The sequence below is a fragment of the Salarias fasciatus genome, chromosome 9, assembly GCF_902148845.1.
Source record: "Salarias fasciatus chromosome 9, fSalaFa1.1, whole genome shotgun sequence".
Classification (NCBI taxonomy): domain Eukaryota; kingdom Metazoa; phylum Chordata; class Actinopteri; order Blenniiformes; family Blenniidae; genus Salarias; species Salarias fasciatus.
Window position 1 is genome coordinate 6,955,550 of NC_043753.1, and position 21,010 is coordinate 6,976,559.

The 21,010-nt window shown below is 44.4% G+C and overlaps 1 protein-coding gene across 1 annotated transcript; it reads right to left on the minus strand.

Annotated features, from left to right (window-relative positions):
• Window positions 1-2,863: 2,863 nt before the first annotated feature.
• Window positions 2,864-20,450, minus strand: LOC115393984 (ribonuclease inhibitor-like; the record flags this gene model as incomplete). Its single annotated transcript, XM_030099107.1, has 6 exons — window positions 2,864-3,252; window positions 3,557-3,730; window positions 6,063-6,236; window positions 12,018-12,191; window positions 14,525-14,698; window positions 20,263-20,450. Coding segments are annotated over 6 exons (897 nt in total), but the record flags the coding sequence as incomplete, so codon positions are not given.
• Between the last annotated feature and the right edge of the window lie 560 nt (window positions 20,451-21,010).

The following is a 21,010-nucleotide window of genomic DNA, read 5'->3' on the forward strand; positions in this document are numbered from 1 at the left end:
TCTGGAATTTGCTCAGGAGCTGAACTTGTCGGTGACATAAAATACTAAACGCTGCTTCTTGTTGGCCGACCATGGGAACTCACATCTGATTGGCTCAGGAACCAGGAAGTAGTGATGACTGAGCCCACCCACGAGACTTGTTCTGTTCCTTTACTCTATTTGAAAGGAGAAAAACTACCTAAAGAAAAAAAAACTGACATTTATTTAGTGACTTTAACTTAATTTTCACAAATTCTAAGTTATTTTTATGACTTTTAAATTACTTACAAATACATTTTTTTTGCTTTATTTTCCCCAAATTTCAGATGAATGCTCAGGCTAATATCTTGATTTTTGTCACATTTAATCTTCTTATAGGTTTAATATGAAGAGCTTCTCAGCAAATATTTGATAACTTCACAACAAATATTTACTTATATTTGAGATCATATTAATGGTTAAATTAAAATCAATTTTAATAAATATTAAACCAATTCCAAGCTCATAATCAGAAGAATTTAGCTGAAAAAGAGAGGGAAAGGGACAGACAGACAGACAGACAGACAGACAGACAGACAGACAGACAGACAGACAGACAGACAGATAGATAGATAGATAGATAGATAGATAGATAGATAGATAGATGAACATTTTCGCTGTCCATTTAATTGAAAATAGTTACATTAATACATAAACGTAGAATTGGGACCAACAATTCTCCTTCAGTGGATTAATGTGAGAACTTTTCAGTTCCTCCCACAGCTGAGGCTACAGTCACTCATCATATCTACATTTATCCAGCTGTTGATGAGACTGAGATGAAAAAGGTGAATTTGGACTCAAGTCCAACGACTGCTGCATGACTTGACTTTTGCTGGATTACAACTAAATTCAGAGTTTCTCTGAAGTCAAGTATTAAAGTACTTCAATCAAAGTATCAGTTACTTTTTGGGGTTTTACTACGATGTAAGTTTCAGCATTTCAGTAGAAACTAGAAAAATACAACAATATCAATTGTCAGCTGTGAATTCTGAAAACAACATCAAACAGCTGGGATCCATTTTTCATGAACCACTGCACCACAGAGCTTCTACTTCACTGTATCTCTGTCTTCACAGTCAACATTCATAGAAATTGTTTTGTTTTCTCACTGATTTGTTTGAAGGATTTATCTAAATATTTTCAAAGGTCGATTATTTATCCATCCATCCTCTGTGGTTTCCCATCATGCTGCTGGTTGCAGTATACTGAGGGCGCCCCCTGTGGGTCACTGTCAGACTCCATGTTTAAAACAATAACTCACACAGTTCAGTAGCTCTCAGTCAGTGTGGAGTGCTGCTGCCCTCTGCAGGACATCTCTGGTTCTGCAGCCTCCTGAAAAAGTTTCATGTCGATGAAGCCTTGGAGGAGCTGAAGGTTCCTCAGTGTTCCTCAATGTTCCTGTCATGAGAGTTTCTCAATGTTCCATTATCCAGTTGTTGCCATGACTACACATGTGGAGCAGCAGTGAACCAGTGCAGACCTAAAACCAGAACTTCCAGTCAGTCTACTTGCAGTTTAGTTGATGGTTTATTTGATGAAAGCAGATGATGATCATACCGGGATTTTCCTGGAGACAGTTGGAAATCTTTGTCCTGGTCGTCTGAAATTCACTTTTTGCATGTTTTAACCTTGTTATATAGTTTTGTACTCACCAAAAACACCCCCAAAGCGTTATTTTTTTCATGCCTGCGTGTTTGAGCTTTCCTCGTGTTTCTGCTGCTCAGAGATGCACCCCCTCCCATACCCCTCCCACAGACCCTCGGCAATCAGCATTGCCACTTTTTGTAACTCCGATTATGGAGATAAACTTTAACCAAATTTTACTTGAGCGCTACAGAAAGAACAAGGAAGGAGTTGCCCTCTTCCATGCACGCAAGCCACTGGCACGAGTTTTTCACTAAGCTGCATTACGCCCAAGGCCTGCAGAGGGCGCTGTTTTGCATAAAACGTGCAAACTCCTTAATGCACCTTTAACTTAGCACCAAAAATAAACTATTACCATGTTAATGCCATTTCTAGGGTTTGTACTAGCTAAAAAAGCATGATACAGCCCCTTGAAAAGCTCCTATAAACAGATATGATGAAAGATATGGAGTCATGTTTTCTTTCTTTTTACAACATAAAACCAACCGACTCCTGACAAAATAATTCACACAGCAGACATCAGTTTCTCTCAGTTCTGACCAGAGATGAAACTAAGGCTCACAGCAGCAGCTTAGCTGTGTTTGCATGTGGAGCAAAGTGAAGTTGGACTATTGTTGGAAGGTTTGGGGTCATGGAGTGTTTCAGACATTTTCGAAACCAAACATTCTGATATCTGATGCAGCCGTTTTGGTCCATGTTGGATCTGATACTGAGCCACAATTTCAGATCAGACCATCTCTACTAGAAATATGACGAGAGCAAAAATAGTTGTGTGTGAAATTTTTCTTTTGAGATGTTTCTGGAAGCGACACCAGGAAGAGGAAAATCAGGATCAACAGTAACATGAGAAAATGTTTTGTTGTATTTGTTCACAGGCTGTTTATGTAGATCCCCGAAGCAAAGGGAGACATTTAAAAATGAAAAATGCTTTTTTATTTTAAATTCAATGTTATCAAAATTTTTCTCCATTGTTATCGTCTTTAATCATTAAACTATTGACACATTCATCTGACATCATTCTCGCATAAATAATATGACAATTCAGGTAGTCCTGAAAAAAAAAAAGATGTTTGGCTTAATTTGACTTTCAAAGATTTGAGATTCTACAAACATTAGTTCACAGAGACCAGAAGGCTGGAAATTGGTTTTAAAGGCTGAGTTGTCAAACTTTTCACAGTGTGGACCACCTCAGAACATGTTGAGCAGCAGCAGGAGCAACCTGATCCTCCCTGATCAGCTGTGGACGGTTCTCAGAGGAGACATGTTGAGTCCTGATGGGACCAGTCGGCCACAGCCACACTGTACAAAGCAGCTGCAGCAGCCTGCTGACCGGTGTGTGACGGTGCAGATCACTCAGTGTGACCGACACACAGCGGAGGATTCAGGTTCAGTCCACACAGTGATGGTTCTGTGTCACACCCATAGGAACCCTGGTTCGATGCTGGACTCTCACAGCTCTTCACACTGCTCCACTGACACTCAGCAGATCTTCTGGTGGTTCCTCTGTCACTCAGTCTGGATGAAGCTCTACTCTCCTCAGTAGATCTTCAGGACTCACAGCTTCCTCTCTGCTCTCAGTTCCACCAGCTGCAGAGAGATGAGAGATGATGATCAGAGTCTCTGTGAAGCAGCGAGGACTTCAGTCCTGTTCAGAGCAGCAGTCAGCAGCTCAGAGCTCATGAAGGACCACCACTGTCAGACCAACACAACAAGCCTGTGGCTCCTCTGATTGGCTGACTGTGTGTCCTCTGCTGTCCAATCCTGAAGCTGCTCAGCGTTCTCCTCTCACAGCCTCACTGAGAGTCAAACACTGGATCTTTGTTCTCACACTGACTGTGTTTAGTACAAACCTGCTGAAAGCAGCATGGACTCACTCCAACCATCTACTGACCTCAGAGTCTGCAGGCTGCAGTCTGGACTCTTCTGAAGATCAACAAGCTGCTTCACATCTGGATCCTGTAGGTCGTTCATATTCAGCTCGAGCTTCTTCAGGTGGGAGGGGTTGGACTTCAGAGCTGAGGCCAGAGAAGAACAGCTGATCTTTGACAAATGGCAGAGCTCCAACCTGATTAAAGAGAGAAAGCAGCAGAATAAGTGAGGAACCAACCAGATGTGTTGATGGAGAAATGAGCATCTCCAGTGGGAATTCATTTTATTTTGAATATTCCGATTCTAATGCTTTCTTTCTTACATGTGATATTCAAGGGTAAAAGTGCTATAACATGAATGCATATAACCTTGCTTGAACAAATGCTTGTGCAGCTTTTGACAAACTGTAAACATAACTCTGAGAAGAGCACACAAAGTCCCAGTAAGTGTTCTTGTCTGAGCTCTTGCAGATAACACCTGAGGGAACGAAGGAAAGAAAGCCAGAGTCTGCCGGGGATAAGCAGAGATGAGAACCTCGGACTGACTGACCTACGAGTCTGGGAGTGAAGATGGCATGACTGTTCAAACCATGGAAAACTACTGCAAGCCACAGCTTAAGATCCCCGTCTGCGAGCGAGGGATGATTAATAACACAGATATACACACATATATAGTTGCTGACTCCACAATTACGAGGGCCTACGAACAAGCTCCGTCTGGACCGGGAGGACACTCCTGTCGGTCCTGCCCGCGGACTGGCTTCGGTCCTACTTCTGGGATCCGTGGTTCTTGTGCTGGACCGTCCAACGGACTGTACTCAACATTGTCCTAGGCTTTACTTCTTATTGTCTCATGCTAGCTGTTGCCAAAGCTGTCTGTCCCTGGGAGAGGGATCCCTCCATATTGTGGTTCTCCCCAAGATTTCTTCTTTTCCCACTGGGTTTTTGGAGTTTTTTCTTGCCGGATGTGAGGGTCGAAGGCGGTGGTTGCTTCGTTTTGTCTCGTTACTGTGAATTTGACATATTATCATTATGCTTATTCACTGTTTTTATTTTTAACCAACCAATGTAACATCTTGAAGCCCTCTGAGGCAACTGTTGTTGTGATACTGGGCTATACAAAAATAAATGGATTGATTGACATATACACACAGACATAGCCTTTTGCCAACTGGACATTAAACTCCTGTAGACCAGGAACTCAAGGACCAGAATTCTGTCAGGGAAACAACATGTTGCTGTAATAAATGCACACATTAAAAGCCAGAATTCATAAGGTCCTTGTACACCTTGGTTTTGGGATCCAACAAGGCTCTGTGGGATCGAGGCATAATTGGAGGGGAAGCCTGGGGTAGAGCGGCACCATGGAGATGGACTGAAGATCTTTACCTCCACACTCCACATTACTGTGTCCTGATCAATGAGCTGTTCTGTTGTTGTGGATCTTCATCACTCACATCATCCTCATGCAAAACTCAGCCACACCTGCTGATGAGGACCAGAGGGCGGGTCCACATGACACCAGCTTTAAAGTCGTTGCATTGGCTCCCTGTCTGCTTCAGGGTGGATTTTAAGCTTCTCATACTAGTTTTTAATTGTACTAACAGCCTTGCTCCATCTTATTGATCTGATCAGCTTTGACCACCCTCGTGCATCCTGAGCTCCTCCAGCAGCTCCACTTGTCTTCATCAGAATAAGAACAAAAACTCACAGTGAGGCAGCTTTTAGCCACGATGGCCTCCATCTGTGGAACAGCCTGCTGGAGAAGCTCAAGACTGCAGAGTCTGCTGAGATTTTTAAAAGAAGGTTTAAGACTCACCTTTTAAACAGGCCTTTAATTGTCCTTTTAAATTCTCCCTATTTTACATTATTTCTGTTTATTTCGCTGTGTTTTTGATGTCAATTTAAGGTCATTTCATTATTTCAGGTTTTGCATTAGGTTATTTTATTCATGGATTTGTACTCTTTTAAAGGCTAGCTTTATTTTATTTATCCTAATTTAGACCTTTCATCCTGTTCTTTTCTTTTTTCGGGTCCTCCACACTGGTGGCTGTATCAGCTCAGCTGCTGGGGGTTCTGTCCATGGGGCCCTTTGGCCCGGCTGGTTGGGGAGCTCCCCACCTCGGGTGCAGACGCCCCCGGCAGTCATGGCCTGTGACCCCTCCCAGTGTGGACGACCCCAAACCGTGGCGTTTTCCACTATCCTCAGTGCCATGCCATATCTCCCTACTGTGTTACTGGGTTTGTGTGTGTGTGTGTGTATGTGTGTGTTTTGTTTATTTTTTTATCCTTGTCATGATTTTAACTTGTTTTCAGCACTTAGTACTGCTTAAAGTATGAAAAGTGTTTTATAAATAAAGCTTGATTGATCGACAGTAACACAACATTTACACACCTCCCCATGTCCACACACACATCAGTAACCTGCTGCTGAGCTCAGTCCACTCTCTCACTACAGGATCAGAGTCTCAGATCACAGCTGCTGACAAACATTTCTCCTTCTACAACAGTAACAGACAGTCAACTGACTCCAGAATCTCCAGACTGCAGAGTGGACTCTCCAGAAAACCACACAGCTGCTCAACTCCTGAATCCTGCAGCTGGTTCCAACTCAGGTCCAGATGTTTCAGGAGGGAGGGGTTGGACTTCAGAGCTGAGGCCAGAGAAGAACAGCTGATCTCTGACAACCCGCAGCTGCACAACCTGAATAAAGAGAGAAAGAAGTGAGATAAGAGGACAAACTTTGATGTTGAAGTCATTGGCCCAGTTTACGTGTGTATTTTTTCAAGCCAATTGAAAACAATCATATTAAACGTGCGTGTATACATGAACAGCATACAAAGCGATCCATGATGAATCCTCGTTTACAAGGACCCCGGGTGAAGCGGATTACACGTGTCCTTTGACATGCGCACAAAGTCTCTTGTGGAACTTTAAGGTCTTTAGCTCTGCAGCAGCAGTCCTCAACACTGAGCAGAGTATTTTTATCTGCTGGATATCTGCTCAAAAACTGTTCCAACATCTCCATGATACGCTGCTCAAGGAGCGGGCGCTCCCCGGGCCGGAGTCCCGGCCCGCCCAGCGGGACATCTCGGTGTAACAGGGCTCTGCTCCGCAAGCCGATGTTTCAAATTACCTGGTTCCCATGTTAACTTTTGACCAACACATGTTGAAATGACGACTGAAACTTGTAGTCACTCTAACGAATGTCAGTTATCTACAGTTACAGTAAATTTATAAGTTTACAGTCTTTTGTGAGTCTTACTTTAACATCTGCTGTTACCAGCATGTGTCTACACAGCTGCCGTCACTCGTTAACATGGGAACCAGTTAATCCATAACATCGGCCGTTTGGTCGCTCATCGTCTGCTAAGGGGATCTTTGAACGGCTCGCTGTTGCGCAATTTGCTGTCATCTCGCCTCTCCAGTGTTTGTTCTCTCAGGATTTTTATTTAAAAAGTGTTTTTCAACCACCGTCGAGTTCTGCTTGTTTTTACTGTCCTGCTTCCCGTTTACTGCACACGTCATCATGTCACTACGCACGAGGTAACGCATGTGCGAAACAAATAATGCCCCGTTTAATCCACTCTTCTGTCAGGCAGCGTTTATAGAGTATTTGTAGCTGATGTCACACATCTGGCCTCGCAATGCATGCCGGGCAGTCGACGCCATTTTGGAGTGAAAACAAACCCGGACCAGCACAGTGTGTCTGGCGCATCAAAGTAGTGAAAACATGGTTCTCAGCTGTGTAGCAGCTGGGTGTAGCAACTACAGAGGGAAAAAGGCAGGACTGTCATTTCACAGGTTTCCGGCTGATGTAGAACGGAGAGAGGAGTGGATCGCTGCACTTCAGCGTATTGATGTGGAACACAAAAAGAAGGAGAAGCGACCAGCAAGAACCAGTCGAACGTTGGAGGTGTGTGTGCTTTTATATACTTGCCCTCTTCCTCTGTTTAACTGATGATTGATACAATTAGGTGTCTCTTCCTCTAGTACTGTTTTGTAAACCTCGCACAGGCGGTAGAACCACTTACGGCTGCACTCTGAGACCAAAAATAGATCCGCAAACAATATGCAGTCTTGAAAACTACTTTGTCCATCTAAAAATTCCTTTTAACGCATTCCAAATTGTTTCCGAATTGTCTGTCCTGTGTTTTAGTCGATGCTGATCAGAGCCTTAACCTGTCACTTCACTCTCTTCATCAAGGCTCTTGCTCGCTTCTCTCCCCCTCCCCTCAGGTCTCCTCTGCACCCAGACAAAATGAATACCGCACGTTTAATGTCCTCATGTTAATCACAAAATGTCCCAGTTAAAAGCAGTTGTGTTTCGTGTTATTTCGTTCAATTTGAACTGAATGTAGAGTTCACTCAGCAGAACATGAGTCCGCGTGCGCGTCTACTTCCAAAACACAGCAGTTGCTATGGAGATGGGTGCGTTTTACAGACTGGTTCGTGATCCATCCAATCATCCATTTTCTACCGCTTATCCGGGGCAGGGTCGCGGGGGCAGCAGTGTCAGCAGAGATGCCCAGCCTTCCTTGTCTCCAGACACTTCCTCCAGCTCTTCTGGGAGGATCCCAAGGTGTTTCCAGGCCAGCCTCAGGACATAGTCTCTCCAGCACCGGAACACCTCCCCAGGGCGGCGTCCAGGAGGCATCCTAAACAGATGCCCCAGCCTCCTCAGCTGGTTCCTCTTGATGTGGACGAGTAGCGGCTCTACTCCGAGCTCCTCCCTGGTGACTGAGCTCCTCAACCTATCTAAGGAAGCCCCCAGCCACCCTACGGAGGAAGCTCATTTCAGTCGCTTGTATCCGGGATCTTGTCCTTTCGGTCATGACCCAAAGCTCATGACCATAGGTGAGGGCGGGAACCTAGATTGACCGGTAAATCGAGAGCTTCACGTATCGGCTCAGCTTCTTCTTCACATACAATGCACCAATACAAAGACCGCATCACTGCAGACGCTGCATTGATCCGACTGTCAATTTCATGCTCCATCCGTCCCCCACTCGTGAACAAGACCCCAAGATACTTAAACTCCTCCACCTGGGCCAGAGTCTCTCCACCAACAAGCAAAGACGATATCCTGTGGCTACCAAACCGGACCCCCTCCAGCCCCTGGCTGCGCCGAGAAATTCTTTCCATAAAAATGATGAACAGAACCGGTGACAAAGGGCAGCCCTGCCAGAGTTCAACATGCATCAGGAACAAGTCCAGCTTACTGCCAGCAATGCGGATCCAGCTCCTGTTTTGGTCATACAGAGACCGGACAGGGGCCCTGGACTCAGCAAGCACACCCCAACCCCTCCCCTCCCAAGCGCCTGCGATTCAAGTGCCCAAACAAAAATTGGCCCGTCGCCAGTGGTGGATGAAGTACTCATTTATTTTACTTAAGTAAAAGTACAGATAGTGGGGCAGAAAAATTCTTAAATAAAGGTTAAAGAATCTGAGGAAATATTTACTTCAGTAAAATTACAAAAGTACTTGCTTTAAAATTTACTTTGAAAGTAAAAAGTAAAACTATTTATTTCCGATGAAAAAATGCAAACACTTAAAATATTGAACATGAATTGTGAATGTAGTAAATATTGAAAATAAGAACCAGACAAAACACTGCCTGCTCAAATTTATTTAGAACAGAGCATTGTAAACAAAAGCTTAACAAGCTCAAAAATTGTGAATTATTTACAATTCTGGCATAATATCTAACAAGAAAGACATTTCACTTGCCAAGTATTTTACAGGTGTTTGTGGTTCAACTTCAAAAGAAGCTGATTGTCAAAGTCTTTCGAATGGAGACGTGCTCTTTTAGGGGAGAAGATCAATCCAGCTGTACTGAACAGTCTCTCGCATGCTTCAGATGCAGGTAAAGGTGTGTTTAACTCGAGAGACAGAATGCACACAATGGGAAACGACTTCAAAATGTTGAATGCTGTGTGTTTTGTGCTGGTTCGGAAGGCATCTCGCTGCTTTGTACTTTCCTGGACGTTGGCCTTCATGGAGCCAGAGAAGTCCTCATCATCTGATAATGAGGCCAACCCCAGCTTTAATGAGGACATGTGCCGAGCACATCCCTCTGATCTGCCATTTTAACTGTAGTCTTTGGTTGCCCGCCATTTTGATCTGTAGTTCCATCCCCCAGTCCTCCATTCCATCTCACCGCATAAACCATCTCTCTCCCTCACACACACACACGCACGTACAAACACGACTTGTATAGACACCTAGATAGAATTGTGTATTTGGTTTTGCTTTCTTGTTAATAAACATAATTTTTGGAAACATTTGTGTCGTTAATGTTTCGCAGTTATGAATGGAATGTCGATCTCTTCTGTCCAAGAACTCCAGAATCCTTCAGGTTTTACTGTTAAAATTTGGTAATCGTTAATAATCTAATTATGAATCTAAATTCCAAATTAATAGTCTAACCAAGTTTATGAAACTGATTACAACAAATTGGCTATCTTCTCCTACTAAACGCAGGTGGTGCCCCGAGGTTATCTGATGAAAAGCAGATCTAAAATTATCTTATTGTTATATTTGATAATCAATTATTACTGATAGCTGTTATGACCCGAGGAGTCAAACATATTCTTCAGGGACACAGGACAAAACAAAGATCAGGGTTCAATTATTTATTGAATATCCTCCACAGAGTCGGCGTCTTCGTGTGGTGAATTGACGAAGCTCTGGGGGAAAAGGAACCCTCATCACCCGTGCCCCAAAAGTTACATCACAATGAAAAAGTATCAAACAAAAGGAGGCCCAGATGCACCAGCCAACTTAAGGAATAGACGAGGTCACAGCACAGCCCAACTAAACCCGATCAAAAGAAAGGCGAAAACGGGACGGCTGGTCACACCTGGACGGAAAAAGACAGCGATCCAAAAGAAGGGAAAAAACGCAAAAGGAACACAAAGCCGGCTAGTGGGCTAGCGTGCCCTGGCCAGCAACATGCCTGCCCGTCGGAGCCGGAGTCCAAGGCGCGCCGGCGAGCGCACCTGGCGACAGGTGTAACGAGGTGGGTGGGCGAGCGAGAGAGAGACCGGACGACGACCGACCGAGAGCGCTGCCTCCACGCTGCTATTTATAGCGCGGCGGCGCGACTCGCTCCAATCAAAACCGAACAAAAAAGGAAGAAGATAATTACTTCAAAAAAGTAACAAACACAAAACAGGATAAATATTCCCTAAATATCTGAAGGGGGAAAAAACGTGAAACTGTCCGTAAAAAAAAACCACGATGTGCCCGCAGCACATCACACCCCCACCCAGAGACACTGAATAGGATCGAGCAAGGCAAAAAAAACCCCCATAATGATCGACCTATTCAGTGCAAAACAAACATCTACAGGCGCGACAGAGCATCAGCCACCACATTATCCTTCCCGCGAATATGCTTGATAACGATGTGAAATGACTGCAGCCGCAAAGACCAGTTCATGAGGCGCCGATTTTTGTTCCTCATGCGGTCCAGAAACACCAGCGGGTTGTGGTCCGTGAAGACGACTGTGGGAGCACTGGAACTACCGACATAAACTTCTGTCAATAACTTCAACTGTTATTGTCTTTACTCATTAAACTATTTACACATTCATCTGACATCATTCTCGCATAAATAATATGACAATTCAGGTAGTCCTGAAAAAAAAAAAAAAAGATGTTTGGCTTAATTTGACTTTCAAAGATTTGAAATTCTACAAACATTAGTTCACAGAGACCAGAAGGACAGAAACTGGTTTTAAAGGCTGAGTTGTCAAACTTTTCACAGTGTGGACCACCTCAGAACATGTTGAGCAGCAGCAGGAGCAACCTGATCCTCCCCGATCAGCTGTGGACGGTTCTCAGAGGAGACATGTTGAGTCCTGATGGGACCAGTCGGCCACAGACACACTGTACAAAGCAGCTGCAGCAGCCTGCTGACCGGTGTGTGACGGTGCAGATCACTCAGTGTGACCGACACACAGCGGAGGATTCAGGTTCAGTCCACACAGTGATGGTTCTGAGTCACATCCAGAGGAACCCTGGTTCGATGCTGGACTCTCACAGCTCTTCACACTGCTCCACTGACACTCAGCAGATCTTCTGGTGGTTCCTCTGTCACTCAGTCTGGATGAAGCTCTGCTCTCCTCAGTAGATCTTCAGGACACTCAGCTTCCTCTCTGCTCTCAGTCCTTCCAGCTGCAGAGAGATGAGAGATGATGATCAGAGTCTCTGTGAAGCAGCGAGGACTTCAGTCCTGTTCAGAGCAGCAGTCAGCAGCTCAGAGCTCATGAAGGACCACCACTGTCAGACCAGCACAACAAGCCTGTGGCTCCTCTGATTGGCTGACTGTGTGTCCTCTGCTGTCCAATCCTGAAGCTGCTCAGCGTTCTCCTCTCACAGCCTCACTGAGAGTCAAACACTGGATCTTTGTTCTCACACTGACTGTGTTTAGTACAAACCTGCTGAAAGCAGCATGGACTCACTCCAACCATCTACTGACCTCAGATCCTGCAGGCTGCAGTCTGGACTCTTCTGAAGATCAACAAGCTGCTTCACATCTGGATCCTGTAGGTCGTTCATAGTCAGCTCGAGCCTCTTCAGGTGGGAGGGGTTGGACTTCAGAGCTGAGGCCAGAGAAGAACAGCTGATCTTTGACAAACGGCAGAGCTCCAACCTGATTAAAGAGAGAAAGCAGCAGAATAAGTGAAGAACCAACCAGATGTGTTGATGGAGAAATGAGCATCTCCAGTGGGAATTCATTTTATTTTGAATATTCCGATTCTAATGCTTTCTTTCTTACATGTGATATTCAAGGGTAAAAGTGCTATAACATGAATGCATATAACCTTGCTTGAACAAATGCTTGTGCAGCTTTTGACAAACTGTAAACATAACTCTGAGAAGAGCACACAAAGTCCCAGTAAGTGTTCTTGTCTGAGCTCTTGCAGATAACACCTGAGGGAACGAAGGAAAGAAAGCCAGAGTCTGCCGGGGATAAGCAGAGATGAGAACCTCGGACTGACTGACCTACGAGTCTGGGAGTGAAGATGGCATGACTGTTCGAACCATGGAAAACTACTGCAAGCCACAGCTTAAGATCCCCGTCTGCGAGCGAGGGATGATTAATAACACAGATATACACACATATATAGTTGCTGACTCCACTATTACGAGGGCCTACGAACAAGCTCCGTCTGGACCGGGAGGACACTCCTGTCGGTCCTGCCCGCGGACTGGCTTCGGTTCTACTGCTGGGATCTGTGGTTCTTGTGCTGGACCGTCCAACGGACTGTACTCAACATTGTCCTAGGCTTTACTTCTTATTGTCTCATGCTAGCTGTTGCCAAAGCTGTCTGTCCCTGGGAGAGGGATTCCTCCATATTGTGGTTCTCCCCAAGATTTCTTCTTTTCCCACTGGGTTTTTGGAGTTTTTTTCTTGCCGGATGTGAGGGTCGAAGGCGGTGGTTGCTTCGTTTTGTCTCGTTACTGTGAATTTGACATATTATCATTATGCTTATTCACTGTTTTTATTTTTAACCAACCAATGTAACATCTTGAAGCCCTCTGAGGCAACTGTTGTTGTGATACTGGGCTATACAAAAATAAATGGATTGATTGACATATACACACAGACATAGCCTTTTGCCTACTGGACATTAAACTCCTGTAGACCAGGAACTCAAGGACCAGAATTCTGTCAGGGAAACAACATGTTGCTGTAATAAATGCACACATTAAAAGCCAGAATTCATAAGGTCCTTGTACACCTTGGTTTTGGGATCCAACAAGGCTCTGTGGGATCGAGGCATAATTGGAGGGGAAGCCTGGGGTAGAGCGGCACCATGGAGATGGACTGAAGATCTTTACCTCCACACTCCACATTACTGTGTCCTGATCAATGAGCTGTTCTGTTGTTGTGGATCTTCATCACTCACATCATCCTCATGCAAAACTCAGCCACACCTGCTGATGAGGACCAGAGGGCGGGTCCACATGACACCAGCTTTAAAGTCGTTGCATTGGCTCCCTGTCTGCTTCAGGGTGGATTTTAAGCTTCTCATACTAGTTTTTAATTGTACTAACAGCCTTGCTCCATCTTATTGATCTGATCAGCTTTGACCACCCTCGTGCATCCTGAGCTCCTCCAGCAGCTCCACTTGTCTTCATCAGAATAAGAACAAAAACTCACAGTGAGGCAGCTTTTAGCCACGATGGCCTCCATCTGTGGAACAGCCTGCTGGAGAAGCTCAAGACTGCAGAGTCTGCTGAGATTTTTAAAAGAAGGTTTAAGACTCACCTTTTAAACAGGCCTTTAATTGTCCTTTTAAATTCTCCCTATTTTACATTATTTCTGTTTATTTCGCTGTGTTTTTGATGTCAATTTAAGGTCATTTCATTATTTCAGGTTTTGCATTAGGTTATTTTATTCATGGATTTGTACTCTTTTAAAGGCTAGCTTTATTTTATTTATCCTAATTTAGACCTTTCATCCTGTTCTTTTCTTTTTTCGGGTCCTCCACACTGGTGGCTGTATCAGCTCAGCTGCTGGGGGTTCTGTCCATGGGGCCCTTTGGCCCGGCTGGTTGGGGGGCTCCCCACCTCGGGTGCAGACGCCCCCGGCAGTCATGGCCTGTGACCCCTCCCAGTGTGGACGACCCCAAACCGTGGCGTTTTCCACTATCCTCAGTGCCATGCCATATCTCCCTACTGTGTTACTGGGTTTGTGTGTGTGTGTGTGTATGTGTGTGTTTTGTTTATTTTTTTATCCTTGTCATGATTTTAACTTGTTTTCAGCACTTAGTACTGCTTAAAGTATGAAAAGTGTTTTATAAATAAAGCTTGATTGATCGACAGTAACACAACATTTACACACCTCCCCATGTCCACACACACATCAGTAACCTGCTGCTGAGCTCAGTCCACTCTCTCACTACAGGATCAGAGTCTCAGATCACAGCTGCTGACAAACATTTCTCCTTCTACAACAGTAACAGACAGTCAACTGACTCCAGAATCTCCAGACTGCAGAGTGGACTCTCCAGAAAACCACACAGCTGCTCAACTCCTGAATCCTGCAGCTGGTTCCAACTCAGGTCCAGATGTTTCAGGAGGGAGGGGTTGGACTTCAGAGCTGAGGCCAGAGAAGAACAGCTGATCTCTGACAACCCGCAGCTGCACAACCTGAATAAAGAGAGAAAGAAGTGAGATAAGAGGACAAACTTTGATGTTGAAGTCATTGGCCCAGTTTACGTGTGTATTTTTTCAAGCCAATTGAAAACAATCATATTAAACGTGCGTGTATACATGAACAGCATACAAAGCGATCCATGATGAATCCTCGTTTACAAGGACCCCGGGTGAAGCGGATTACACGTGTCCTTTGACATGCGCACAAAGTCTCTTGTGGAACTTTAAGGTCTTTAGCTCTGCAGCAGCAGTCCTCAGCACTGAGCAGAGTATTTTTATCTGCTGGATATCTGCTCAAAAACTGTTCCAACATCTCCATGATACGCTGCTCAAGGAGCGGGCGCTCCCCTGGCCGGAGTCCCGGCCCGCCCAGCGGGACATCTCGGTGTAACGGGGCTCTGCTCCGCAAGCCGATGTTTTGAATTACCTGGTTCCCATGTTAACTTTTGACCAACACATGATGAAATGACGACTGAAACTTGTAGTCACTCTGGCGAATGTCAGTTATCTACAGTTACAGCAAATTTATAAGTTTACAGTCTTTTGTGAGTCTTACTTTAACATCTGCAGTTACCAGCATGTGTCGACACAGCTGCCGTCACTCGTTAACATGGGAACCAGTTAATCCATAACATCGGCCGTTCGGTCGCTCGTAGTCTGCTACGGGGATCTTTGAACGGCTCGCTGTTGCGCAATTTGCTGTCATCTCGCCTCTCCAGTGTTTGTTCTCTCAGGATTTTTATTTAAAAAGTGTTTTTCAACCACCGTCGAGTTCTGCTTGTTTTTACTGTCCTGCTTCCCGTTTACTGCACACGTCATCATGTCACTACGCACGAGGTAACGCATGTGCGAAACAAATAATGCCCCGTTTAATCCACTCTTCTGTCAGGCGGCGTTTATAGAGTATTTGTAACTGATGTCACACATCTGGCCTCGCAATGCATGCCGGGCAGTCGACGCCATTTTGGAGTGAAAACAAACCCGGACCAGCACAGTGTGTCTGGCGCATCAAAGTAGTGAAAACATGGTTCTCAGCTGTGTAGCAGCTGGGTGTAGCAACTACAGAGGGAAAAAGGCAGGACTGTCATTTCACAGGTTTCCGGCTGATGTAGAACGGAGAGAGGAGTGGATCGCTGCACTTCAGCGTATTGATGTGGAACACAAAAAGAAGGAGAAGCGACCAGCAAGAACCAGTCGAACGTTGGAGGTGTGTGTGCTTTTATATACTTGCCCTCTTCCTCTGTTTAACTGATGATTGATACAATTAGGTGTCTCTTCCTCTAGTACTGTTTTGTAAACCTCGCACAGGCGGTAGAACCACTTACGGCCGCACTCTGAGACCAAAAATAGATCCGCAAACAATATGCAGTCTTGAAAACTACTTTGTCCATCTAAAAATTCCTTTTAACGCATTCCAAATTGTTTCTGAATTGTCTGTCCTGTGTTTTAGTCGATGCTGATCAGAGCCTTAACCTGTCACTTCACTCTCTTCATCAAGGCTCTTGCTCGCTTCTCTCCCCCTCCCCTCAGGTCTCCTCTGCACCCAGACAAAATGAATACCGCACGTTTAATGTCCTCATGTTAATCACAAAATGTCCCAGTTAAAAGCAGTTGTGTTTCGTGTTATTTCGTTCAATTTGAACTGAATGTAGAGTTCACTCAGCAGAACATGAGTCCGCGTGCGCGTCTACTTCCAAAACACAGCAGTTGCTATGGAGATGGGTGCGTTTTGCAGACTGGTTCGTGATCCATCCATCCATCCATTTTCTACCGCTTATCCGGGGCAGGGTCGCGGGGGCAGCAGTGTCAGCAGAGATGCCCAGACTTCCTTGTCTCCAGACACTTCCTCCAGCTCTTCTGGGAGGATCCCAAGGTGTTTCCAGGCCAGCCTCAAGACATAGTCTCTCCAGCACCGGAACACCTCCCCAGGGCGGCGTCCAGGAGGCATCCTAAACAGATGCCCCAGCCTCCTCAGCTGGTTCCTCTTGATGTGGACGAGTAGCGGCTCTACTCCGAGCTCCTCCCTGGTGACTGAGCTCCTCAACCTATCTAAGGAAGCCCCCAGCCACCCTACGGAGGAAGCTCATTTCAGTCGCTTGTATCCGGGATCTTGTCCTTTCGGTCATGACCCAAAGCTCATCACCATAGGTGAGGGTGGGAACCTAGATTGACCGGTAAATCGAGAGCTTCACGTATTGGCTCAGCTTCTTCTTCACATACAATGCACCAATACAAAGACCGCATCACTGCAGACGCTGCATTGATCCGACTGTCAATTTCATGCTCCATCCGTCCCCCACTCGTGAACAAGACCCCAAGATACCTAAACTCCTCCACCTGGGCCAGAGTCTCTCCACCAACAAGCAAAGACGATATCCTGTGGCTACCAAACCGGACCCCCTCCGGCCCCTGGCTGCGCCGAGAAATTCTTTCCATAAAAATGATGAACAGAACTGGTGACAAAGGGCAGCCCTGCCAGAGTTCAACATGCATCAGGAACAAGTCCAGCTTACTGCCAGCAATGCGGATCCAGCTCCTGTTTTGGTCATACAGAGACCGGACAGGGGCCCCGGACTCTGTATTCCGCACACGCACAAGCAAGCACACCCCACCCCCTCCCCTCCCAAGCGCCTGCGATTCAAGTGCCCAAACAAAAATTGGCCCGTCGCCAGTGGTGGATGAAGTACTCATTTATTTTACTTAAGTAAAAGTCCAGATAGTGGGGCAGAAAAATTCTTAAATAAAGGTTAAAGAATCTGAGGAAATATTTACTTCAGTAAAATTACAAAAGTACTTGCTTTAAAATTTACTTTGAAAGTAAAAAGTAAAACTATTTATTTCCGATGAAAAAATGCAAACACTTAAAATATTGAACATGAATTGTGAATGTAGTAAATATTGAAAATAAGAACCAGACAAAACACTGCCTGCTCAAATTTATTTAGAACAGAGCATTGTAAACAAAAGCTTAATAAGCTCAAAAATTGTGAATTATTTACAATTTTGGCATAATATCTAACAAAACAGACATTTCACTTGCCAAGTATTTTACAGGTGTTTGTGGTTCAACTTCAAAAGAAGCTGTTTGTCAAAGTCTTTCGAATGGAGACGTGCTCTTTTAGGAGAGAAGATCAATCCAGCTGTACTGAACAGTCTCTCGCATGCTGCAGATGCAGGTAAAGGTGTGTTTAACTCGAGAGACAGAATACACACAATGGGAAACGACTTCAAAATGTTGAATGCTGTGTGTTTTGTGCTGGTTCGGTAGGCATCTCGCTGCTTTGTACTTTCCTGGACGTTGGCCTTCATGGAGCCAGAGAAGTCCTCATCATCTGATAATGAGGCCAACCCCAGCTTTAATGAGGACATGTGCCGAGCACATCCCTCTGATCTGCCATTTTAACTGTAGTCTTTGGTTGCCCGCCATTTTGATCTGTAGTTCCATCCCCCAGTCCTCCATTCCATCTCACCGCATAAACCATCTCTCTCCCTCACACACGTACGTTCAAACAAACACGACTTGTATAGACACCTAGATAGAATTGTGTATTTGGTTTTGCTTTCTTGTTAATAAACGTAATTTTTGGAAACATTTGTGTCGTTAATGTTTCGCAGTTATGAATGGAATGTCGATCTCTTCTGTCCAAGAACTCCAGAATCCTTCAGGTTTTACTGTTAAAATTTGGTAATCGTTAATAATGTAATTATGAATCTAAATTCCAAATTAATAGTCTAACCAAGTTTATGAAACTGATTACAACAAATTGGCTATCTTCTCCTACTAAACGCAGGTGGTGCCCCGAGGTTATCTGATGAAAAGCAGATCTAAAATTATCTTATTGTTATATTTGATAATCATTAATTATTACTGATAGCGAAATTCATTAAGTTGAAATCACAACATTATTGGTGCAGCCCATGTGAACCAGAAGAATATTAATGCTGTTAATCCCAACACATTGATACAATTGACGGTTGTATTTAGATGTCATTATTCCAAAACTGGCTTTGCTCAGATGTCTCCTAAAAAAGTCGACATCTGTGACAGATGTTCTGGTTCACCCTGTAACCTCACTCATGTTTTTCTCCTTCCAGACTCTTGTGAATTTTTGGCCGTCTTACTTTGACATTAGGTCTCAGATACTTTCAGAACTGACATTTCTTCTCATACAGCTGTCTTTGGGTTTCCTGAAAAACATTCTCACTTCTCATCTGTGCATTTAGAGGTTTTAGCAATCACTTCTCTGATAGTGAGACACCGTCTCTTCTTTCACGCAAAATCCCAAAATCCTCCTTCCAATAAACTTTGGACTAAAGAGGTTACGTTTTTTAAAAAGTAGAAAAAAATGAGATTCTCCAGGCAGGGCGAGCTGAACAAATTTATCAAAAAATGGCATTCAATGAACTTTTTCTTATATTTAGGCTTAATTCCCCTACTCTCGTGCAATTGTTTATTCTTGTATGTTACATATTTTACAGATTTTTTTGCGATGGTCATGTACACGTTGACATTTTTTATTGCACATTTTATTGTGTTTGTTTTATTTTGAGTTTATTCAAGCTTAATTTGCTCGATACATAAAACTTGAAAAAAGGAAAGGTCCAGATGTGATTTCATGTCAGTGCCATAATGCACTGCACCGGATGATGGAAGAGCTGATCAGCTCCTTCAGTGGCCGACTGAGACACCCTCAGTGCAGGAAAGAGCAGGTCCTTCATCCCCACCACTGTCAGACTGTACAACTCCACTCTGTAGAATATGTGCAACAATCCTGTACATTATAATATCTTTATAACCCCCACAATAAACCATTGACACTTTATTATACCACTCATTCTGCTGCAATAAAAACATACTTGTAGGTATTGTATATTTTATAGTTCCTATTATAGTTTACAATTTTTGTTGTACATAAAGTTAGAGCTTTTCTTTTTTTAAAATGTGCTATTATTCTGACTATATTTGCACAAATAGTTATTCTTTATTTGTACGCTTCATCACTTGTTGCCTACGAGCCTCTGCACCTAAACATTTTTCTGCTTTGTGCTAAATAAATACTATTCTATTCTATTTTTTTGTGTGCTTACCAATAAAAAATACATTAAATAAATAGATTCTGACTGATTTGATCTCTGTTCTTTTGGAGAGCTGAACTGATGTGAACACCAAACAGAAGCAGAGTCTAGTGGAGGACATGTCAACAGCCAAGGTGACAAAAGTCCAGAGTTTGCAGAGTTTGTGACAGTTTGGATCTCCACCTGGGAGATCAGTGACAGCTTGATCCAGGAGAGATCAGCCTGCTTTGAAAGCTGAAGGTCAACATGGAGCGTGTCAGAGGTTCAGTCAGTGATCCACTGCAGCACCTTTCCTCTTCTACCAAGCTTTGAAATGTGGAGCTGCACACAGCTCTGCCACAGTCACAGGACTGAAGCACTGAGAAGAAGTCTCAATTTCTCATGGAGACCCTAAGAGTGGATCACTCTCACATCAGCCTGATGTCTGACCTTCAGTGTCAACACAACTTTCACACAACACAAACTCAAACATGGAGTCTGACCTCAGATCCTCCAGACTGCAGAGTGGACTCCCCAGAAAACCACACAGCTGCTCAACTCCTGAATCCTGCAGCTGGTTCCCACTCAGGTCCAGATGTTTCAGATGTTTCAGGAGGGAGGGGTTGGACTTCAGAGCTGAGACCAGAGAAGAACAGCTGATCTTTGACAAACTGCAGCTCCACAACCTGAATAAAGAGAGAAAGAAGTGAGATCAGAGGACAAAGTTTGATGTTGAAGTCATTGAGAGCTGAAGAAGGTTCAGACTGGAAGAGTTTAGAAATGTAAAGTCCAAACAGCTGAAGCCACCAGGAGGAGAAGAGCTCTCATCAACATGCTGATCACTAACATGCTGCAGAGCTCAGTCCACTCTCTGTCCCTCCAACATCTGGAATCCTCCTAAACTCCTCTCAGTCATTTGACTTCAACAGATTCTAACTTCAGACAGTGAACTGACATCAGAGTCTCCAGGTTACAGTTTGGACTCTCCAGTCCAGAACACAGAATCTTCACTGATGAATCCTGCAGCTTGTTGCGACTCAGGTCCAGATGTTTCAGATGGGAAGGGTCAGACTTCAGAGCTGAGGAGATCACTTCACAGTGAGAATCAGAGAGGCCATAGAGAGAAAGTCTGAAATGAGACACAGAGAGAACAGGACGTTATGAGAGAGGACACTTTGTTGGACTGTTTGACATCAGAGCTTCAGATCTTCTTCTCTGGTTTGACTTTGGCTTCATGAAGGAGAGAACATG